This window comes from Coregonus clupeaformis, chromosome 13 (genome assembly GCF_020615455.1).
Source record: "Coregonus clupeaformis isolate EN_2021a chromosome 13, ASM2061545v1, whole genome shotgun sequence".
NCBI classification, from domain to species: domain Eukaryota; kingdom Metazoa; phylum Chordata; class Actinopteri; order Salmoniformes; family Salmonidae; genus Coregonus; species Coregonus clupeaformis.
In genome coordinates, this window is record NC_059204.1 from 30,234,616 (window position 1) to 30,257,872 (window position 23,257).

At 42.5% G+C, this 23,257-nt stretch overlaps 1 protein-coding gene across 2 annotated transcripts in view; it reads left to right on the forward strand.

Moving 5' to 3' along the window:
* Positions 1-23,257, forward strand: part of LOC121580109 (rap guanine nucleotide exchange factor 6-like) — a 168,016-nt gene that overhangs the window by 35,490 nt on the left and 109,269 nt on the right. For both annotated transcript variants that reach the window (XM_045224327.1, XM_045224328.1), the window contains exons 2-5: positions 1,550-1,620; positions 2,146-2,202; positions 5,322-5,405; positions 18,846-18,915. In XM_045224327.1, the coding sequence (XP_045080262.1) occupies positions 1,550-1,620; positions 2,146-2,202; positions 5,322-5,405; positions 18,846-18,915 (282 nt within the window). The remainder of the gene's footprint in view (positions 1-1,549; positions 1,621-2,145; positions 2,203-5,321; positions 5,406-18,845; positions 18,916-23,257) is intronic.

Genomic DNA, 23,257 nt, shown 5'->3' on the forward strand with positions numbered 1-23,257 from the left:
CCGTTGCATACTCGAGTTGCATATTCTGTTAAGATAAATCACATTTAGATTATGGTAATTCATGTCATTCTGAGCACCGTGGGTGGACGCCCTTATCAGGTTTATGCACCCAATGCATATGGGTCCGGTAAATTTCTCAAATGTCCGGCACCACATTTTCCTAACGAAAAACTCTGGTTGACTCCCTCAACATGTTCTTAGTGATTTCCCTTTGTTTGAAGTAGGAGTATAGACTTCCAGACAGACAGTCAGATTTTTCTGGCCAGATAAACTCTCCCAGGATGTGTTAGCAAAAAGAGGAGCCCAGGCTGGCACGGCTCTGATGTGTTGTTCCTTATGGTTTAAACCCTTCTGCACACATTCAGGAGGCCTACATTACACACCCCTCCCTTAGTCTCTCCCCGTTCCAGCCTTGTCTTGTTTTTACTTTCCCTGACTCTTGTAGTGGGTTTTCTGCATGATCCCTCTATTTAACGATTTAAGACATGATTTTGTGTACACAGCACACACCATGACTCACTCACACATTCTGTGACTGGCTTAGCAAATACCCTCTGATTTCCACAAAGACAAAACCCAGAGGTTCAATGTTAAAATGAATTGGTCCCTCAGCAGTCTCACCTAACTAACACTTGGTGTTATGCTGCCACACACATCTGTGTGTGTACACGTGCGTGGGCACTTCCTCTTGCCTGAAGCCACGGAGGCATGTGCTCCACCTGTTAATGCTAGTTGCCCATGGGCCCAATAGCTCCTCTGTCCTGCCACACCAGATGTCTACATGGAGGTTTCCACATGCATTCTTCAGGCGATCTACTCTTAATGTTTGAACAGCTGTGATTGCTATGACTATTTTAAGGACATTGTGTGTCAGTGAGTGTTTGTGTCAGTCTGGATTAAAAGTGTCAATTTGATAGGAAGCGTTTTTTTTTTTTTTTTAACGACGGCCTACTGTACATTCCTCAATGAAAAATAGATGTTTCCACGTGCCCTTGGTCTGGTTCGCTTAGAGCGGAGTTGATACAAACGAATGTAGAAAGGTTCCTTTTATTTCGTAGATAAGCAGCCAGAGGCTTGTCTTTAAAGAGTGTTGTGCTCCCTGATAAAGAATGGCTGTGCGTGTCGCCTTGTTTGTTTTTGCCTCGTGTTTTATTGTGGTAAGGGTTGTTTGACCGTAATCTGGTAATCCATACAAATCCTCCAGTGTTTGCTTGATTGAGACCTTTGGTCAACCCTGACTGAGGGCCTGTGTGCCCAAACATTTGCTCAGTCATTCAATACATATCTGGGAGTATTAGGTCTATAGTGTAGGCGTAACTTACAGTTCCTGCTTTAGAGTAGGGAGACCTTCTGGTAAACCAACCACAGTGACCAGACCTGAGCTGGTAAACCAACCACAGTGACCAGACCTGAGCTGGTAAACCAACCACAGTGACCAGACCTGAGCTGCATTTTCAATTGCTTGCCCTACATTCTAAACCAGCCTGTGTTGCCTTGCCTCTGTGTGTGGTGAGATGTTTGTCTGAACCAGTTGTCTTGTCTCCTCCAGGACTTGCACACTATTTACTGTCACTTCTACCACATGGATGTCCTGTCCCACCTCAGGGAGCACCAGCTCAGGTCAGATTGAACCCCGTTCACCCATTACACCAACCACTCACCCTCCATACACCAGGGCCTCTATTCATAAAGCATCTCAGAGTAGGAGTGCTGATCTGGGATCAGGTTGTCCTTTTTAAAACCTAACGAATTAGATTAGACTATGCTATGGACAGGGGTGGACCTGATTTCTAGATCAGCACTCCTATTATGATGAGGTTTTTATGAATACAGGCCCAGGAGTGGGAGCTACAACTAGTGTCTACGAGTCATCCACATGGCCCTTCCAGTACAATCTCCTGTACATACATAGGACAGAGATGACTAACACACACTGGAGCCGGTGTGGAGGGAGACTGGCCCTGACATTCACCACAGCCATTCCACATCACAAACTCAGATATGAGAGCTGTCAGTCTGGTTGTGATTGTGACTGAACTGATGTCTTCTAATAATGTATGAAACTGATCATGTATGGACTGATGATATATCAAATTGATCATTTATGATCTGATCGTGTCTGAAACTTGTTTTGTTGTTGTGCAGGTCAATGTGTACCTCAGCCAGGTACGAGAGACACGAAGCTAACCACGTCCTGTTCTAGTAAGTTCACGCGCACACACACACACACACACACACACACACACAGGAAACCCTAAACGTCTGCTTGGCTTCTCTTGCAGAACACTGTTTTTTTCTCTTCTGTCTGTCTGCAGTATGGTTTCCTTGTCATGTTGCTGTTGTGTTCTCTGTGTTTACCATTGTTACTACCAAAGACTCCTCACATCAAATAATTCATCTGTGTCAGGACATGACAGCAGACTGTAATCTCTTTAGTCTGGAGAGAAAGTCATAACGGCCTCTCTTCTGCTCTACTGCAAAGAGTTAGGCTGTGTTATAGAGAGGGAGACGGAGAGAGAGGGGAGGAAAGGGAGAGAGAGGGGAGGAAAGGGAGAGAGAGGGGGGTAAGGGGGAGAGGCAGGAATGGAGGGGAGGGAGCGAGGGAGAGAGGGAGGCAGGTAAACTCTTCATATCCAGCATTGTGTTGATGTACAGTACATTAAGAAAGTATTCTGACCCCTTGACTTTTTCCACATTTTGTTATTTTACAGCTGTATTCTATTTTTAAATTTTTTTTTTACCTCAATCAACATATATGTATAAAAAAAAAAAAAAAACGGATACCTTATTTACATAAGTATTCAGACCCTTTGCAATGAGACTCAAAATTGAGCGCAGGTGCATCCTGTTTCCATTGATCATCCTTGAGATGTTTCTACAACTTGATTGGAGTACACCTGTGCTAAATTCTATCGATTGGACATCATTTGGAAATCTGCATGTCAGAGCCAAAACCAAGCCATGAGGTCGAAGGAATTGTCCGTAGAGCTCCGAGACAGGATTGTGTCAAGGCACAGATCTGGGGAAGGGTACCAACATTTCTGCAGCATTGAAGGTCCCCAAGAACACAGTGGCCTCCATCATCCTTAAATGGAAGAAGTTTGGAAACACCAAGACACTTTCTAGAGCTGGCCGCCCGGCCAAACTGAGCAATCGGGGGAGAAGGGCCTTGGTCAGGGAGGTGACCAAGAACCCGATGGTCACTCTGACAGAGCTCCAGAGTTCCTCTGTGGAGATGGGACAACCTTCCATTACGACAACCATCTCTGCAGCACTACACCGAACAGGCCTTTATGGTGGAGTGGACAGACGGAAGCCACTCCTCAGTAAAAGGCTCAGGAGTGGCCAAAGTCCGGACTTGAATCCGAGCGAACATCTCTGGAGAGACCTGAAAATAGCTGTGCAGCGACGCTCCCCATCCAACCTGACAGAACTTGATAGGATCTGCAGAGAAGAATGGGAGAAACTCCCCAAATCCAGGTGTGCCAAGCTTGTAGCGTCATACCCAAGAAGACTCAAGGCTGTAATAGCTGCCAAAGGTGCTTCAACAAAGTACTGAGTAAAGGGTCTGAATACTTATGTAAATGTTATATTTCAGTTCTGTTTTTTGCAAACATTTCTAACAACCTGTTTTTGCTTTGTCATTATGGGGTGTTGTGTATAGATTGATGAGGAAAAAAACAAAATGTGGAAAAAGTCAATATCTGAATACTTTTCAAATGCACTGTAGTACTCCTTTCATTGGAATCACATTAGACTCACAGTAGTTTAATTTATGATTGGAAAAAAATCTCCCCATGCTCACACACACACCCTTTCCCCAGTCAGGACCATGCTCAGACAACGTAGGAATCACTCTGCCTGGTCCAATTAGGCACAGAGAGCATTGAACACAGGCATTATAATACATACTTGGAGGTGTTAAACAGCATATGAAAACAAGTCAGGATTCCTCATGAATCACTAATGCGATTTAATAATTTCCACCTCAAGCCCATGTGAACCTGCTAATGTATTTGGTTTATGCGTTAGGCAACCCACGTACAGTGCATTCGGAAAGTATTCAGACCCCCTTTTTCCCCTCATCAATCTACACACAATACCCCATAATGACAAAGCTCAAACAGGCTTTTAGAAATTTTTGCAAATGTATTTAAAATGAAAACTGAAATATCACATTGTTCACAACATTTTCAGAAATAAGCTTTTTGTGTGTATGGAAAATGTTCACATGTTGCGTTTTTATATTTTTGTTCAGTGTTTTTAGCTATTAAATGATTGGGTCAAACAGCAAAGTGCATTATCTTCATAAATCCTCTAATGTACCTGTTTGGCTGTGGCCTGCTTCAGTGGTAATAAGTGAGCCACTTTACTGCCTTTCACACTTCGCTCTTGTGGATTCTTTTCTTCTCCTGATTGTAGCTATAAGGAAAACAACTATCCTGTGTAATGCTTGTTGTCACAGTTGAAGAGAGGATGTTCTCTGCTTTGTGCAGGTGTTTTTTTATTTCTCAGCAGTCTTATTTTTCAACCAAGATATTGATATGGACTTGGGATATGGAGCGCCACATGAGCATCGGGCTCTGCGAGCACGTCGGCCTCATTAGGTATTAGGCTATGACAGCAACGTTTTTTAGGACATTATTAATTACTTTACTGTTAGATTAAAACATGGCTACTTCCAGTGAAAATTATATTTAGAGGTAGTGATGTAGCTAATGTGTTTTTAGTTTCCACTTACCCAGCTGGTGAATTAGCACCAAATATATTAGTGTGTGATATTAGTGCACATAAAGATCTCTAACTAAAAATATTGAGTCCTACTTTAACAGTAACATATAACAATCACTGGTTGCAGTGCACATCAAAATGTCTTGAATCATGCATTTCTGCTTAGATGAAACAAGTTCTTTGAATACCATCTCAGTAGTCTATTGCACTTCTTTATTAAAGTGCAATAGAAGATGATTAGCCTACACATTTTTTCTATTGGTGATGGCGTGAAAAAATATGGGAACATTAGCAGGTTTGTGGCACACACGCAGACCTCAAAATTGGTATTAAATTGCATTTCAAATGGCATTAAAAAATAAATACATTCAACTTGATGGAACCTGCAGATACCCTGGACCACCTCAAGCAACATTCAAGACTCATTTGTAGATCCCAGAGTTTTTTCTGGTTAGATCACATGGCAAGGAAAAACTCAGGGCCCTGTTCCTTTAAAGTATAATGCACTTGATGTCACCATGCAGATGTGTCCATAAACAGCACTATGTAGACTAACACAATGTCCCTTGTTATCTTGTCTCCATCTACAGCCCAGACAGCATCTCCACATGCTGGTACACCCTCCTCTCCGGTTCAGTTTTCGTCAAGGACCACATGTACTTGGCCAGATGCTGGTAGGTTCAATCTATGTTCCATTGATCAGCACACAGCCTCTTCACCAGGGTTGGGGAGTAAAGTATTACATGTAACCGAATTACAAAAATACAAACTGCAATCCGTTACCAGCTAAAATATTGTAATCAGATTAGAAATACTTTTGAAAAACTAGATGATTACTTTTACATTCAGAAAGGATGTTTGATATTTTTTGGGGGGACACCTTTATGTTTTCTCAATTACATTCAAATCCACATTTGAAAAAAGGCGCAAGTTTAAGTTTTGCCACCTGAGCGAGTCTGACCACAAGTCAGAGACCACTATGATGACACACCAAATGCGTTAGATGGATCGCGGGAAAAGAGCAGGAACAGGCTTTTGTATGCTACAGTCCAAGCTATGTCTTCCAATGGTGCGACTGCTGTCGGCATCCAAAGTTTATCCAACTTGAATAAACGCTTGGAGGTAAGGATGACAGCAGTAGTGTAGCCTATGGGTGATACAGATATCACTTATTATTGATATCTACATTCCGCAATGATGTGAATCACACTGCTGCTCTCTCATTTAGCTATTTGCGCCTTACGGGTTGCGACTGTTGTGGAAGGCTGTGTGTTTTAACCCAATAATGGTTGAATTTTAAGCTGCCTATCAACAATAGTTTTTTTGCTCTTGCAACATCTGTGTAGTGCGGATCCCAGCCAACAAAAATGTAAACAATAGGCCTAAAGCAAATTCAGCATATGGCATTCATTTTTCACACGCAAACAGCACTTTTCGGTAGTGCTCAAAGCAAGCCATTTCATGAGAGCAGCATTTATTTTTCAACTCAAAACAATTAGCCGAATCAGTCCTCCATGACAAGAAAGTCATAAACAACAGAGTAGGCTAATAAGTCCTTCGTTTTTGGGTTATACTCAGGTAAAACTATTTGGCTAATCTATTTTTCCGTATTTCCAAATCCTATTATTAAATATCAAGGGATATTAAATTAATTGGAATGACTGGAAATCTGACAGACTCTGTTTTTTTAATGTGAAGATATAGCCTAATCGTATTATTACCGGTAGTAGAAAGCAATGGCTTAGAAGAAGCCTACATAACCAACCCATAAAGGAAAATGTATCATCCATTTACGGCCAGCTATGTAAACTCGAACATTGATTTATTCTGCAATAGATGTCGTTCAATTGGTAATAAACATTTTTGTCTTCTAATGCCTCTTAAACTGAAACTAATCAGATTACGTTACTGAGCTGGGGTAATCCAAAAGTTACATTACTGATTACAATTTGACAGGTAACTATAACTAAGAAAGTAACCTACCCAACATTGCTCTTCAGACAGACTGGGAGGGATACAGATTAGGAGAGGGCGTTTGCGTCCCAAATCCCTCTATAATGCACTACTTTTGACCAGGTTCCATAGGGCTGTGATCAAAAGTAGTGCACTATAAAGGGAATGAGTTGCCATTTGGGACGCATCCAGAGAGGCTGGTAGTGTGATATGTTCAACTCTGGAGGTGTCTGCTGTCTTGCAGCAGCAGTGGGCTTCAGATCTGTGTGGGCTTTGATAAGAAGAAAGCCTGTGATGAAGTGCCGGTAATACTACTTTCACATAGGATTTACGGTGTTTTGCCTATAAAAAAAAAATTGGGGAATGTTTATATGACCCTCTTACAAACAGGCCCCTTTTTAAGACATTGTTGCCTGCACACGCCTTTTATACCTCCCGTGCGCATGCCGGTGACAAGTGGCAGATGTGGGTGGGCGTCTATTTTAATAAATCCATTGAATATACACCATCAAAAATAAATCCATTATTCATTTGTTTAGGCAGGTCCTAAGAAACATCATAATACTAAAATGTATTTTCAAAACAATAGAATGGCATATTTTGAGTTTAATTATGTTACGTCCAAATGAATTAAATCAATAGTTCATTATTTTGTACATTAAACAGACAAGACACACCTACCCCGATCACAGTCAACACACATATATATTTTGTAGTAAGAATATAATGAAATATAACTGAATAAAATACAAATAATATTTTTCCCATAACAATGGGAAACCGCTGGCATATAAAAAAAATGATATCCACGTTTCATCTCTTTCCTACCCTCACTCCACTTTGTTAGGGAGCAGGTGTAGGGTCTTACATTGAGAGTATCTTCATCATGATACTGATAGAAAATAGCAATCTATATTTTCAAAAGCATGTGAGTCTCGAGTTCATATTTCACAACCTCCGCAGGCTTTTGGAGTTTCCTTCATGCGATCGAGGAAAATAATAGGCCTACACTTGATTTAGACTACATTACATTTTACATTTACATTTTAGTCAGACGCTCTATCTTCGTTGTGAGTGCTCATTATTGCTTCCTCTCCTAATGTTACGACGAGCTGGTTCTAGCACTGTGTGCAGTGCTTACCACTGCGCCACTTTGCATGGTAAATGTTTCTGATCAGTAATAGATGAGCAAACGAATAGATGAGCTAGACCACTTATTAACCAAATATACAGGCGGAGATTCAGTGAAACAAAAATCCCATTGATTGATTAGGACAAATCACAGGCTTTTGGTCCAGAGCAGGCCTAGGCTACTAAGCGACTACGAGTGTAGAGTAAAATAATCCACTTGTTAAACTACATAACAATAAAAAAGCCAACTAGACAAGATGATCAGAGCAGCACCAACCTCATCTTAGCTAACATTTCTACAGCCTAGTTGTAGCCTAACCAATATCCAAACGGAGATTCAGTGAAAATATAAATTTAACATTGATTGATTTATCAAGACTAGTCCCCACGCTCGTCTCAAAGCAGCGCGAAACGGTGCTGAAATAGTTGAACACACACAGGTAGGCTATTGCTTCAAATGTATTATAACAATTGGATGACTTTTTTAAGTTTCAGTGAACAACAATTTGATGCCTTCAATTGCATTACCCTACTTTATTACAATATGTTCATCATTCAGTGATATTTATTCCCACAGTAACTCTTTATGGTCCATCCAGTTGTGGTTAAGAAAACAGTGCATGTGGTGGGTTGTGCGAAGAGATGGGTGAAGTGACATGCTTCGCAAAATGTCGAACTGCCAGGAGGATAGCAGGAACGGGCACTGCCTAGCAACCATCAAGAGTTTAAGAGCTTAAGAGTTTAGTCTGTGCCAATACCGCCTCAGCATTACGGCTACATGTTCTACTAAGCTGTAGGCAGAACTTTACCGCAGCCATGACTGGGTCGGTTGGCAGAAATAAAAGTAGAGGCTTTGTTGCCAGCATCACCTTTCATATATGATAAAAAGTTGGCAGGATACTAAAGTTGTCGGAAAAACGTCTTGGTTTGAAAGGTGTATAATAGAGCAGTTCTAACAACTCTCACACACACTCATTTTAACACATTAAGTAGGGATCATGTCTGTTTGATGGAGTGCAGCTTTGAGGCGAGTGTGAGATTCCTCCAGCACCACGTGACTATAATAACTGCAGCCTCCAATAATGAGGGGTGTGTGTGTGTGTGTGTGTGTTGCTGATTGAGCGCAGATGTCTCAGACACAGGCGCACCAGCCAGGCCCATTCTCACCGCTTATTGTTTTTCATCTGCCTGCGCCGTTAGTCTCTCCAACACACCCTCCCTCGTCCACTTCGTCCTGCCCAGCCATAAAACACAATCCTGAACCAATTCGTTTTGTGAGCTCAAGACAGTGTTTTTGAAAGGGAATTTGCACATATAACCATTTCCTCTACCACATTTAGGCTAGTGCCATCCAGATTATTAATATTTCCAAGAGCCCTGCCTACAGACCATTAAGCCTTGTTTACACTACAGGCCTTACTGATCAAATCAGTTTTGTTTTTCAAATCCGTTTTGGAATACTCACTGTCCAAACAGCAAGTTACAAGTAACCACGTGTGTTCAGACTAGTCATTTGCTGACATGGCTGCGCTAGTTATCATGGTAATGGCGGGTGTGTATGCAGTAGCGTAGGCTGATTTGGAGGTGGTGCTCGTGCTTCCTATCACTCAGAATTTGTTGTATAGCGAGCAAAGGTGACAACAATGCCTGCTATGGATGTTTCCCAGTTGCTTTGAATGTTTGAAATCATAGTGTAAGAACCCCTTTCTTTAAGCCTCAAAGGATAAGATGATCCAACTTTCAAAACTAGTCCATTTTGGCTTACCACAAGTCAACTAGCTAGCTTAACTGTTTAGTTTGCTAGCACATTCACTCTAGCTAGTTAGCTACCACATGTTCTTGTCAAACTGTCAACAGAGTAACTAGCATGCAAAAATGTATGCCAAATCAAAATGTATTTGTCACATGCTTTGTAAACAACAGCTGTAGACTAACAGTGAAATGCTTACTTACGGGCCGTAACAACAATGCAGAGAGAAAAAATTAGAAAGAATAGAAAAATAACACGAGGAATAAATACACAGGGTGTCAGTACCGAGTTGATGTGCAGGGGTACAAGGTAATGAACGGTGTAAAAAACACTTGAGGACAAATAAATCAGATTTTCACTGTTCAGACACGTCGTATGGCCAGGAATCAGATTCGTATCTGATTTCAATCCCCCTATGAAGGTGGTTTGAAATGTGGCTTGAAATATCAAATTCCATGTGCTTATTTGGCTGTTCAGACTGCAGGAAAAAGATCAGATTCAGAATCTTTTTTTTTTTTTTTTGTCACTTCAAACTGCCAGTGTGAACAAGGCTTTAGGGTGCTGTTGGGAGGAGGAGGGGGGCGGTGGGGGGGCTGTTGAGGGGGGTTGGATGCTGTGCCCTGCAGGGGCTGTTGGGGGGGGTTGGGTGCTGCCCTGCAGGGTGCTGTTGGGAGGAGGGAGAAGGGAAGAATGTGGAACTCCTGGAAGGACTGGAACTGACCATGTGTTCCTGAGTAGCCTGCAGGCCAGAAGCACATCCAGGAAATGAACACACACACACACAAAACACATGCACACACACTGCCCTGGAGCCACCAAACACACAGACCAGAGGAGAGGGGACACACTACCTCCCTTAGAAAGGACCAACTCAAGCCCATAATGACTCTCCTCCTCTTCCTGTTGGAACACTCTCCTCTTCCTCCTGGATCTCTTAACACTATCCTCTTCCTCCTGGATCTCTAAACAGAATCCTCCTCTTCCTCCTGGAACTCCAAACAGACTGGACTTGGCTTTAAAATCGCAGGAGTTTAGATCGAGACCTGTGCTATTCTATTTTTTTGTCATTGTTTTTGAGGATATACTGGATATCATTTCCCCAGAGAAACGGATCTGTACGTAGCTGTTTGTGTCTTCTTCCCTTGTGCTTTTATCGTTCTGTTTGGAGTTGACCCCTAGGACTTGGAGTTCTGGATGTGTGCCACAGTAAGTCATTGAGAAGCTTTTCGCCTTCCTTCCCTCTGCTTGTGGACTGATGCCGGCATGGGAATCTGCTCCCTGGGAAAACTCTGCTAAGGACTAAATGTTTTGGAATTCCCTGTGGGAGGCACACATCGGCAGGATGCCATCAGACCTGCGTGGTTTGATATGAAAGCGTACTATACATGTTGTTGATTTAAATCTGACAGAGAACACTACTACTACTGAGAGAAAGCAAGAAAGGCACATTTCCCCAGACTGAGCCATGGCTTAACTGAGGAATAGCCCACGGGAAGTGTTTCTTTCTATTTGCAGTTTCACTTCTAAAACGGATTAATCTTAACATACCCATTACAAGAGAACACAGCCTTGTTGAACACAACAGTAAGTGATCCTGTAGCTGAAAGAAAGGTTGTTTTCTAAAGTCTTGTGAAGTTCTCATGTCTTCCCATATTTTGAATCTGGTGAAACCGCAGCCCTTCTCTTGTCCGGTGATTGTTGTTGATTGTCCAGCATGTTCAAGGTAAGCTAAAACTGGGGCAGTTCCTTTAGTAACATTTGTCTGTTTTTTTTCCTACATTTAGAATATCATTAGTATTCCTGCTCAATAATGTAGACCAGGGTTAGGCAACCTCATGTTTTTGGTTTAACCGAACTGGACGACCAGTTGTGTTGAATTTAGGTCATCACTGAACTGATCAGTTAGCTCAGTTGGTCAGGCCTAGTTGGAACAACATCCTGCAGTACCTGCAGCACTCGGGGAACAGGGTTGCCTACCCCTGATATAGACTAATGGGGCTGTAGGAGTTTAATTTGACTGGTTTGTTTCATAATATGAAATGAAAACACTACATGGAGGTTAGCCAACTTCTCTTGACTACCCTCCATCTCTCCAACCCCCCACTCATCCCAGATACTGTACATACCCTAGCATAAGCTTTGATATTTATAATATAATATAATAATATGCCATTTAGCAGACGCTTTTATCCAAAGCGACTTAGTCATGCGTGCATAATTTTTTTAATTTATTTAGGTATGGGTGGTCCCGGGGATCGAACCCACTACCCTGGTGTTACAAGCGCCATGCTCTACCAATTGAGCTACATAGGACCACTATTTCCCAATGTTTACATAATTGTCGAGGTGGTGGATTCCATTCTCAGGAATTTGAACGTTTTTCTTTATCGCCGAACACATTTTACATTTACATTTTAGTCATTTAGCAGACGCTCTTATCCAGAGCGACTTACAGTTAGTGAGTGCATACATTTTTCATACACCAAATGAAGACATGCTTTCTTTCATTGGACCAGGAACATGTGCTGGTTTCGTTGTGTGAAACCATCCATGATTAGAGAATTGATAAGATGAATGCGTCTCGCTCTCTTTGGTCTGGGAGAGTAGGGATGTGTCCCAAATGGTACCCTATTTCCTATTTAGTGCACTACTTTTGACCAGAGCGCTATCGGCCCAGGTGAAAAGCAGTGCAGTATAAAGGGAATGGGGTACCATTTGGGACACAAGCTGGAAGAGTAGGAGGTGCTCTCCCTGCTCAGCACGCATCTCATAATTAAATACACTGAATGTCTCACTTTCTCTCCGTTAATTGGAGCACGGGTATTTTCCTTTCTGATTGCAGATGGATTGTGCTATTGAGATGTGACACCGCCCTGAAGATTAAGAAATGAAATGACAAAATCTAAAAATGACTATTCTATTATTAGATGGAAAGCTGAAACAAAGGGATCCCTCCTCTCCTCTCTCCTCTCCCACTTCTCATTGGGTTGAATTAAACTGAACAAAAATAAACGCAACAGTCAACAATTTCAACGATTTTACTGAATTACAGTTCATATAAGGAAATCAGTCAACTGAAATAAATTAATTAGGCCCTAACTAGTCTATGGATCACATGACTGGGATTACAGATTTTTACACTGCTGCTACTCACTGTTTATTATCTATGCATAGTCACTTTACCCCTACCTACATGTACAAATTACCTCGACTAACCTGTATCCCCACACATTGACTCAGTACCGGTACCCCCCTGTATATAGCCTCGTTATTTTATTGTGTTTTAATTTTTTTTACTTAGTTTATTTAGTAAATATTTTCTTAACTCAATTTCTTGAGCTGCATTGTTGGTTAAGGGCTTGTAAGTAAACATTTCACGGTAAGGTATTGTATTCGGCGCATGTGACAAATACAATTTGATTTGATACACTACATGACCAAAAGTATGTGGACACCTGCTCATCGAACATCTCATTCCAAAATCATGGGCATTAATATGGAGTTGGTCCCCCCTTTGCTGCTATAAAAGCCTCCACTCTTCTGGGAAGGCTTTCCACTAGATGATGGAACATTGCTGCGGGGACTTGCTTCCATTCAGCCACAAGAGCAAGAGGACAGACTGTTTTTACACGCTTCACCACTCGGCGGTCCCGTTCTGTGAGCTTGTGTGGCCTAACACTTCGCGGCTGAGCCGTTGTTGCTCCTAGACGTTTCCACTTCACAGTAACAGCACTTACAGTTGACCGGGACAGCTCTAGCGGGGCAGAAATTTGACGAACTGACTTGTTGGAAAGGTGGCATCCTAAGACGGTGGCATGTTGAAAGTCACTGAGCTCATCAGTAAGGCCATTCTACTGCCAATGTTTGTCTATGGAGATTGCATGGCGGTGTGCTACATTTTATAGACCTGTCAGCAACGGGTGTGGCTGAAATAGCCGAATCCTTGCAGGGGTGTCCACATACTTTTGCATATAGAGTTGACCTTTAAATAAAGAAGTAGGGGTGTGGATCAGAAAACAAGTCAGTATCTGGTGTGACCACCATTTGCCTCATGCGGCACGACACATCTCCTTCGCATCGAGTTGATCAGGCTGTTGATTGTGGCCTGTGGAATATTGTCCCACTCCTCTTCAAGGGCTATGCGAAGTTGTTAGATATTGGCGGGAACTGGAACACGCTGTCGTACACGTCGATCTAAAGCATCCCAAACATGCTCATTGGGTGACATTCTGGTGAGTATGCAGGTCATGGAATAACTGGGACATTTTCAGCTTCCAGGAATTGTGTACAGCTCCTTGTGTCATGGGGCTGTGCCTTATCATGCTGAAACATGAGGTGATGGCGGCAGATGAATGGCACGACAATGGGCTTCAGGATCTCATCACGGTATCTCTGTGCATTCACATTGCCATCGATTAAAAAAAATATAGATTGTTGTCTGTAGCTTATGCCTGCCAATACCATAACCCACCGCCACCATGGGGTACTCTGTTCAAAACGTTGACATCAGCAAACCGCTTGCCATCTGCCCGGTTCAGTTGAAACCGAGATTAATCCGTGAAGAGCACACTTCTCCAGCATGTCAGTGGCCATCGAAGGTGGGCATTTGCCCAATGAAGTCTGTTACAACACCAAACTGCTGTCAGGTCAAGACCCTGATGAGGACGACGAGCACACAGATGAGCTTCCCTGAGACTGTTTCTGACAGTTTGTGCAAAAATTATTCAGTTGTGCAAACCCACAGTTTCATCAGCTATCCGGGTGGCTTGTCTCAGAGATCCCGCTGGTGAAGATGCTGGATATGGAGGTCCTGGGCTGGCGTGGTGAGACGTGGTCTGCGGTTGTGAGGCTGGTTTTATGTACTGCTCAATTCTCTGAAACCACTGTTGGAGGTGGATTATGGTAGAGAATTTAAAACCTGTCATTGTGTTGTGACAAAACTGCACATTTTAGAGTGGCCTTTTACTGTCCCCAGCACAAGGTTATTGATCATGCTTTTTAATCAGCTTCTTGATATACCACACCTGTCAGGCGGATGGATTATCTTGGCAAAGGAGAAATGCTCACTAACAGTGATGTAAACAAATTTGTGCACAAAATATAATAAAAATACGCTTTTTGTGCGTATGGAACATTTCTGGGATCTTTTATTTCAGCTCATGAAACATTGGACCAACACTTTACATGTTGCATTTATATTTTAGTTCAGTGTAGTTAGTGAGTATTTTGGTATCTCATCAGAAAATCATTGTACAGCTGAACAGCTCCATTCATGTGAATGGGGAACCAGGTCTTAATGAAGTCATCTCTGTGGGAAAGTCATTGGGCTGACTAACGTGATACTACTACACCATGTGATTTGATCTGAAGGGAGAAGTGTGAAAGCCATCTGAGCCGGTCTGTTCTGTTATGTGGTGGAACCAGTGAAAAGGCTGAGTCCTGTGTTGTGTCCCAAATGGCACCCTATTCCCTACTTAGGGCACTGCTTTGAACAGATCCTACGGGCCCTGGTCAAAAGTGGTGCACTATATAGGGAATAGGGTGCCATTTGGGACGCATCCCAGAGCTGTGTGAAGATCAATAAGCTCCTTTGTGATCCCAGTCGAACATAACCTTATTGTCCAGAGGGGAGGAGCAGGTCGATTAAATCATCAAAGGACAGTTGACTCGCTGTGTGAACCTCCTACCAATCCTTTATTTGTTAACAAGCATCAACTTTAACCTGCTACTAAATTACCAATACCAGTTCACGTCAATGCATTAGTGTAGAACGATTGTTGATTTCACTGTGTCACTGTTAGAAATAAACAGGCCTAACTTTTGTTATCGCTTCAATTGAACTAGTCGATCTTTGCATCATTGGATACAAACATCAGTTCTGACTGCAAAACATTGAAACTGACACTAAAAACAGTGTCTCTAATTTGCGATGTAAAAGTGTATTCAGTGTTGAACAGTAGTGTTAATTTCGTCAACAAAAATAGTGACTCAAATATTTGTCAAACACCTATTTTTCTGTGGCAATTGACGAGACGATCACTGACTAAATAGACCCAGAAAAACAGACTGAACTAAAGTTATTTTTACTAAAACCAGACAAAATTATGTGGACTGGACAAGAGCTTTTGGAGAGATTGAGAGCTTTTCAGTGATGAGCACAATTTAATATTAGTAGCACAGTTTAATAGTAAAACAACAGTCTAGCAATATTTTTCGCTCACTTGAGTAGGCTATAGAAAAAGTAGGCTGTCTTTGAATTTGTGTTCTTGCTCAACCCTCCCACTTTTCCCACTGCATTTCATATACAGTGAAGGGAAAAAAGTATTTGATCCCCTGCTGATTTTGTAAGTTTGCCCACTGACAAAGAAATGATCAGTCTATAATTTTAATGGTAGGTTTATTTGAACAGTGAGAGACAGAATAACAACAAAAAAATCCAGAAAAACCCATGTCAAAAATTTTATAAATTGATTTGCATTTTAATGAGGGAAATAAGTATTTGACCCCCTCTCAATCAGAAAGATTTCTGGCTCCCAGGTGTCTTTTATACAGGTAACGAGCTGAGATTAGGAGCACACTCTTAAAGGGAGTGCTCCTAATCTCAGCTTGTTACCTGTATAAAAGACACCTGTCCACAAAAGCAATCAATCAATCAGATTCCAAACTCTCCACCAAGACCAAAGAGCTCTCCAAGGATGTCCGGGACAAGATTGTAGACCTACACAAGGCTGGAATGGGCTACAAGACCATCGCCAAGCAGCTTGGTGAGAAGGTGACAACAGTTGGTGCGATTATTCGCAAATGGAAGAAACACAAAAGAACTGTCAATCTCCCTCGGCCTGGGGCTCGTTGCAAGATCTCACCTCGTGGAGTTGCAATGATCACGAGAACGGTGAGTAATCAGCTCAGAACTACACGGGAGGATCTTGTCAATGATCTCAAGGCAGCTGGGACCATAGTCACCAAGAAAACTATTGGTAACACACTACGCCGTGAAGGACTGAAATCCTGCAGCGCCCGCAAGGTCCCCCTGCTCAAGAAAGCACATATACAGGCCCGTCTGAAGTTTGCCAATGAACATCTGAATGATTCAGAGGAGAACTGGGTGAAAGTGTTGTGGTCAGATGAGACCAAAATCGAGCTCTTTGGCATCAAGTCAACTCGCCGTGTTTGGAGGAGGAGGAATGCTGCCTTTGAACCCAAGAACACCATCCCCACCGTCAAACATGGAGGTGGAAACATTATGCTTTGGGGGGTGTTTTTCTGCTAAGGGTACAGGACAATTTCACCGCATCAAAGGGACGATGGACGGGGCCATGTAGCGTCAAATCTTGGGTGAGAACCTCCTTCCCTCAGCCAGGGCATTGAAAATGGGTCGTGGAAGGGTATTCCAGCATGACAATGACCCAAAACACACGGCCAAGGCAACAAAGGAGTGGCTCAAGAAGAAGCACATTAAGGTCCTGGAGTGGCCCAGCCAGTCTCCAGACCTTTATCAAATAGAACATCTGTGGAGGGAGCTGAAGGTTCGAGTTGCCAAACATCAGCCTCGAAACCTTAATGACTTGGAGGAGTGGGACAAAATCCCTCCTGAGATGTGTGCAAACATGGTGGCCAACTACAAGAAACGTCTGACCTCTGTGATTGCCAACAAGGGTTTTGCCACCAAGGACTAAGTCATGTTTTGCAGAGGGGTCAAATACTTATTTCCCTCATTAAAATGCTAATCAATTTATAACATTTTTTACATGCATTTTTCTGGATTTTTTTGTTGTTATTCTGTCTCTCACTGTTCAAATAAACCTACCATTAAAATTATAGACTGATCATGTCTTTGTCAGTGGGCAAACGTACAAAATCAGCAGGGGATCAAATCCTTTTTTCCCTCACTGTACAGGTTCTGTAGCCAACATAGCCAAGTCTCCCTCTTTTCCTCAGAGAAAACAGCTTGATTCTACCAGTGGAGGCTGCTGAGGGGAGGAAGGCTCATAATAATGCCCGGAATGGATTGATTGGAATGGTATCAAACACATGGTTTTCATGTGTTTGATACCGTTCCATTCACTCCATTCCAGCCATTACACTCCATTCAGCAGCCTCCACTGGATTGTACCGACATGACCCAATACGAGCGCAACTTTTGCATTGGAGGCCGCATTTTACATTCATAAAGCATATCGCGGCCCATTCTAAAACTAGGCTATCTGCGGACCGGACCGTTAACCATTTCTTTAGGCTACATGAATTTGGTGGCACAGAAAGAAAGGAAAAGGGATAGCAAACAATTTGTTGGCTAAATTATTCTTGCCACTACGCTATATCTGACTGGGTAAATACATTTATTTGAGTTAATGTGGACCCAGTGACTCAGACCTGAGCACTTGGACCAGGACTCGAGCACTGGGACTCTGACTTAAGCCATAGGGACTCATGACTCAAACTTGGACTCGAGCACAGGACTCGATTCGGACTTGAGGTTTAGTGACTCACTGGCCGAAACAGCCATTAGCTCCCGTTGAAAGTCATTAGCCCCATTCTAATTTTGGACATAAATGTGGCTGTGGCGTCTGTGGAACGTTAATAACAATAGCAATGACTTGACTGAGTGATTGAGGTGCAACCCATAATACCTTGCGCCACCATCAGTCTCTCTCTCTGTCTGTCTCTCTGTCTCTGTCTGTCTGTCTGTCTGTCTCTCTCTTCTCTCTCTCTCTCGCTCTCTCTGTCTCTCTCTCTGTCTGTCTCTCTCTCTGTCTGTCTGTCTGTCTGTCTGTCTGTCTGTCTCGCTCTCTGTCTCGCTCTCTGTCTCGCTCTCTGTCTCGCTCTCTGTCTCGCTCTCTGTCTCTGTCTCACTCTCTGTCTCTGTCTCGCTCTTTGTCTCTCTCTCTGTCTTGCTCTCTCTCTCTCTGTCTCTGCTTGTGTGTGTCTTTGTTTTGTATGTAATGTGCAATATATATGTTGGTAGGACAAGGGTATGTATGATTGTGCATATGGAAGTCAGGGATTTATGTTTACTATAGGTTAATGAGGCAATACAAATGTGATGTGACTAAAATGAAAGGGCATTTAGTTGACTAAAGTGGCCAACAGTTTGTCATTTTAACAATAACTAGACTAAATCATTATTCAAATGACAAAAATGTGACTAAGACTTAATGATATTTTAATCAAAATGACGAAGACTGTGTGTGGTCCCACCCTGGCCATATAAAGATGCCTTGGCCTTCCACTCAGTTTAACACCCTGTGTCCTCTGTGCTGTGTGTTCTCTCTCTCCACAGCTTTGGCAAGCAGCTGGGGGGCAGACGAGGCTGTGAATGCATCACTTTAGAGCCCTCAGAAATGATTGTGGTGAGTAGAGCCACTGCTTCTCTCTCTTTGTCTCTCTCTCTGTCTCTCTCCGTCTCTCCATATCTACTGACTCAGTACAGAAAAACACAGACAAGGACAGAGACTTGAATCTGAACTAAGCCTATAGCCTTGATCTTAAGAAGACAGTACTACAGGGTAGGCTGGGGAAATGACATTACGTAAGCTGATTGTTATTAATATCCGCACATTTCCTACCCTTTCGGCCCTAATTGTCCATAATGCTGCTAATAACCACAGCCAGTGTTGTGGTTACTGTTTGCTCAGTCTGTCCACACAGGCAGCAGAGAGGGAGGTGAAATGAGACTGGATTTTTATGATGACCATTAATTGAGTCTTTGGAGAAAAATCACTTGATTGCGCTCTAGCGACTCCTTGTGGCCAAACGGGCGCCTGCAAGCTGACGGTCGTCAGTTGAATGGTGTTCCCTTTGACACATTGGTGCAGCTGTCTTCCGTGTTAAGTGAGCAGTGTGTTAAGAAGCAGCGCGGCTTGGCGGGTCATGTTTCTCACCTTCGCCTCTCCCGAGCCCGTTGTGGAATTTCAGCAATGAGACAAGATCGTAACTACCAATTGGATATCACGAAATTGGAGAGGAAAATAAGGTAAAATTACAACAACAACAACAAATTATATATATACAGTGGGGAGAACAAGTATTTGATACACTGCCGATTTTGCAGGTTTTCCTACTTACAAAGCATGTAGAGGTCTGTAATTTTTATCATAGGTACACTTCAACTGTGAGAGACGGAATCTAAAACAAAAATCCAGAAAATCACATTGTATGATTTTTAAGTAATTAATTTGCATTTTATTGCATGACATAAGTATTTTATCACCTACCAACCAGTAAGAATTCCTGCTCTCACAGACCTGTAAGTTTTTCTTTAAGAAGCCCTCCTGTTCTCCACTCATTACCTGTATTAACTACACCTGTTTGAACTCGTTATGTGTATAAATGACACCTGTCCACACACTCAATCAAACAGACTCCAACCTCTCCACAAGGGCCAAGACCAGAGAGCTGTGTAAGGACATCAGGGATAAAATTGTAGACCTGCACAAAGCTGGGATGGGCTACAGGACAATAGGCAAGCAGCTTGGTGAGAAGGCAACAACTGTTGGCGCAATTATTAGAAAATGGAAGAAGTTCAAGATGACGGTCAATCAGCCTCGGTCTGGGGCTCCATGCAAGATCTCACCTCGTGTGGCATCAATGATCATGAGGAAGGTGAGGGATCAGTCCAGAACTACACGGCAGGACCTGGTCAATGACCTGAAGAGAGCTGGGACCACAGTCTCAAAGAAAACCATTAGTAACACACTATGCCGTCATGGATTAAAATCCTGCAGCGCACGCAAGGTCCCCCTGCTCAAGCCAGCGCATGTCCAGGCCCGTCTGAAGTTTGCCAATGACCATCTGGATGATCCAGAGGAGGAATGGGAGAAGGTCATGTGGTCTGATGAGACAAAAATAGAGCTTTTTTGGTCTAAACTCCACTCGCCGTGTTTGGAGGAAGAAGGATGAGTACAACCCCAAGAACACCATCCCAACCGTGAAGCATGGAGGTGGAAACATCATTCTTTGGGGATGCTTTTCTGCAAAGGGGACAGGACGACTGCACCGTATTGAGGGGAGGATGGATGGGGCCATGTATCGCGAGATCTTGGCCAACAACCTCCTTCCCTCAGTAAGAGCACATTGAAGATGGGTCGTGGCTGGGTCTTCCAGCATGACAACGACCGAAACACACAGCCAGGGCAACTAAGGAGTGGCTCCGTAAGAAGCATCTCAAGGTCCTGGAGTGGCCTAGCCAGTCTCCAGACCTGAACCCAATAGAACATCTTTGGAGGGAGCTGAAAGTCCGTATTGCCCAGCGACAGCCCCGATACCTGAAGGATCTGGAGAAGGTCTGTATGGAGGAGTGGGCCAAAATCCCTGCTGCAGTGTGTGCAAACCTGGTCAAGACCTACAGGAAACGTATGATCTCTGTAATTGCAAACAAAGGTTTCTCTACCAAATATTAAGTTCTGCTTTTCTGATGTATCAAATACTTATGTCATGCAATAAAATGCAAATGAATTACTTAAAAATCATACAATGTGATTTTCTGGATTTTTGTTTTAGATTCCGTCTCTCACAGTTGAAGTGTACCTATGATAAAAAATACAGACCTCTACATGCTTTGTAAGTAGGAAAACCTGCAAAATCGGCAGTGTATCAAATACTTGTTCTCCCCACTGTATATATCTTGAGCCATCAGTTCTGGACCCATAGACAGACAACATAGAGATGTATAGAGGGCACACTTGCCACTAGACGGGAAAGCCCTCTATGGGCTTTGCTATCACAGAAGCGATCAATGGCAAAGATCCGAGGTGCGCACTCTATATGTTTCCATGGACGGCAGCTGTCGTGACATTTCTCCAAACAGCCTCTGCTCGCTTGAGAACTAAATGAGGAAACAAGTCGAGATCGGATCATTGAATCGCACACAGTAGGGAAATGATTCTGAGAGTAATGCACACATTGTTTGACAAAGTAACTGTAATATCCAACACATTACTTTACATCTTTACCCCTAACACTGCTGATTATAACCAAACTTTTAATGGACATCCATTTTGTATCATTCCCACACCCAATTGACCCTTTGCTATTTTGGCCAAACAATCAAAGCGCTGCAATGGATAGCAACTGTTGTCGAGTTCGACACCTCGGACAAGCTCACGTTTGAAACAATGAGGGCAATACAAAAGCAGAGTTTTCATCCAAAAACAAATTCTTTAAATTGATAAATAATTTAACAGTGCAATTTCTACTGTGATTCCTGACATGCAGAGAATGTTGGAGTATTTTTCTAATCCAAAATTATACTTTTGTTACATTTGCTAGCTCAGCTGATTTAGCTAGCTCTGTCTTATTGACCACCCAACGTTGCTAACGCTAGCTAGCTAGCCAGTTAATATAACTTGTTTTTTTTCGAGCCATGTTATGAATACAACTCTCATCTCCTGTCAACATCAGGATAGGATTAGAGAGGCTCCAAAAGTGGTTAGTAACTTTGGCTGCATGCTGACAGTGCATTCAGAGCCATGGTGTCAGTATGCACACAGCATCCAGAGCCTATTCTGAGAGGGATTTCTCCTGCTGCTCCTCAGCTGGTTGCTGCTGGAGTAAAACATGCTTTTATAAGCCCATTCTTTGCAACAATGCAATCACATGTTCAAAACAGTTTTTGTGCACGATTTAAAAAGAGCTACCATTTTTATTTCTCAACTGGTAATTGAAGCGTGCCTCCCATTCACCATTCAAGTGCAGGCGACAGGCTATCAGCACGTCACCCACCACTTTATAACGTGAGCTGGAGTCAGTATGCATTTTGAAAACATAGGCCTACTTAATTGTTTGAAACCTGATTATTTCATATTATGAGGCATGTCTTACCTTGCTTCAAAGTAGCCTATAGGCAAATCTGACCATGGAAACGTGGCAACAATTATTTTATAAGGACTTCACTTGAGTTTCAATGTTGTGAAGCTTACAGTTTATCCTATCATTTCTACCGATCTGCGTGCCAGTTATGATTTTCATAGGCACATTTTCATGGAACAGTTTAATTTCAATAATAATGTTTTCGTTTCTCAAATTCATTGTCACATGATTAATCATAAAAAATCTGAATTAAAATGGTAAAAATGTAAAAGTTAAAATGTAACTCATGCGAGAGCACCAGCCTCTGCCATATGGACACATTGATACACCGTCAACCATTGGCGGCTAAAGAAATGAGCGCATGGAACCCATAGCCTATAGGCTAATGTAGCAGTAGCCCTATAACTTCCATTGTCAACCAAGTCAAAATACATAGAGAAAAATATGATAAATGCAGGTTCTTCCATGTTGCATTAATCTTTCTATGTCTTGAGCTACTCTTTTAAAAAAAAAATTATTCCCCAGACATATGTTTATTACTGGTGACATACACTGAGTGTACAAAACATGAAGAACACCTGCTCTTACCATGACATAGACTGACCAGGTGAATCCAGGTGAAAGCTATGATCCCTTATTGATGTCACTTGTAAAATCCACTTCAATCCGTGTAGATGAAGGGGAGGAGACAGGTTAAAGAAGGATTTGTAAGCCTTGAGACATGGATTGTGTATGTGTGCCATTCAGAGGGTGAATGGGCAAGACAAAATATTTAAGTGCCTTTTGTACGGAGTATGGTAGTAGGTGCCAGGTGCATCGGTTTGTGTCAAGAACTGCAACGCTGGTGGGTTTTTTACGCTCAACAGTTTCCTGTGTGTATCAAGA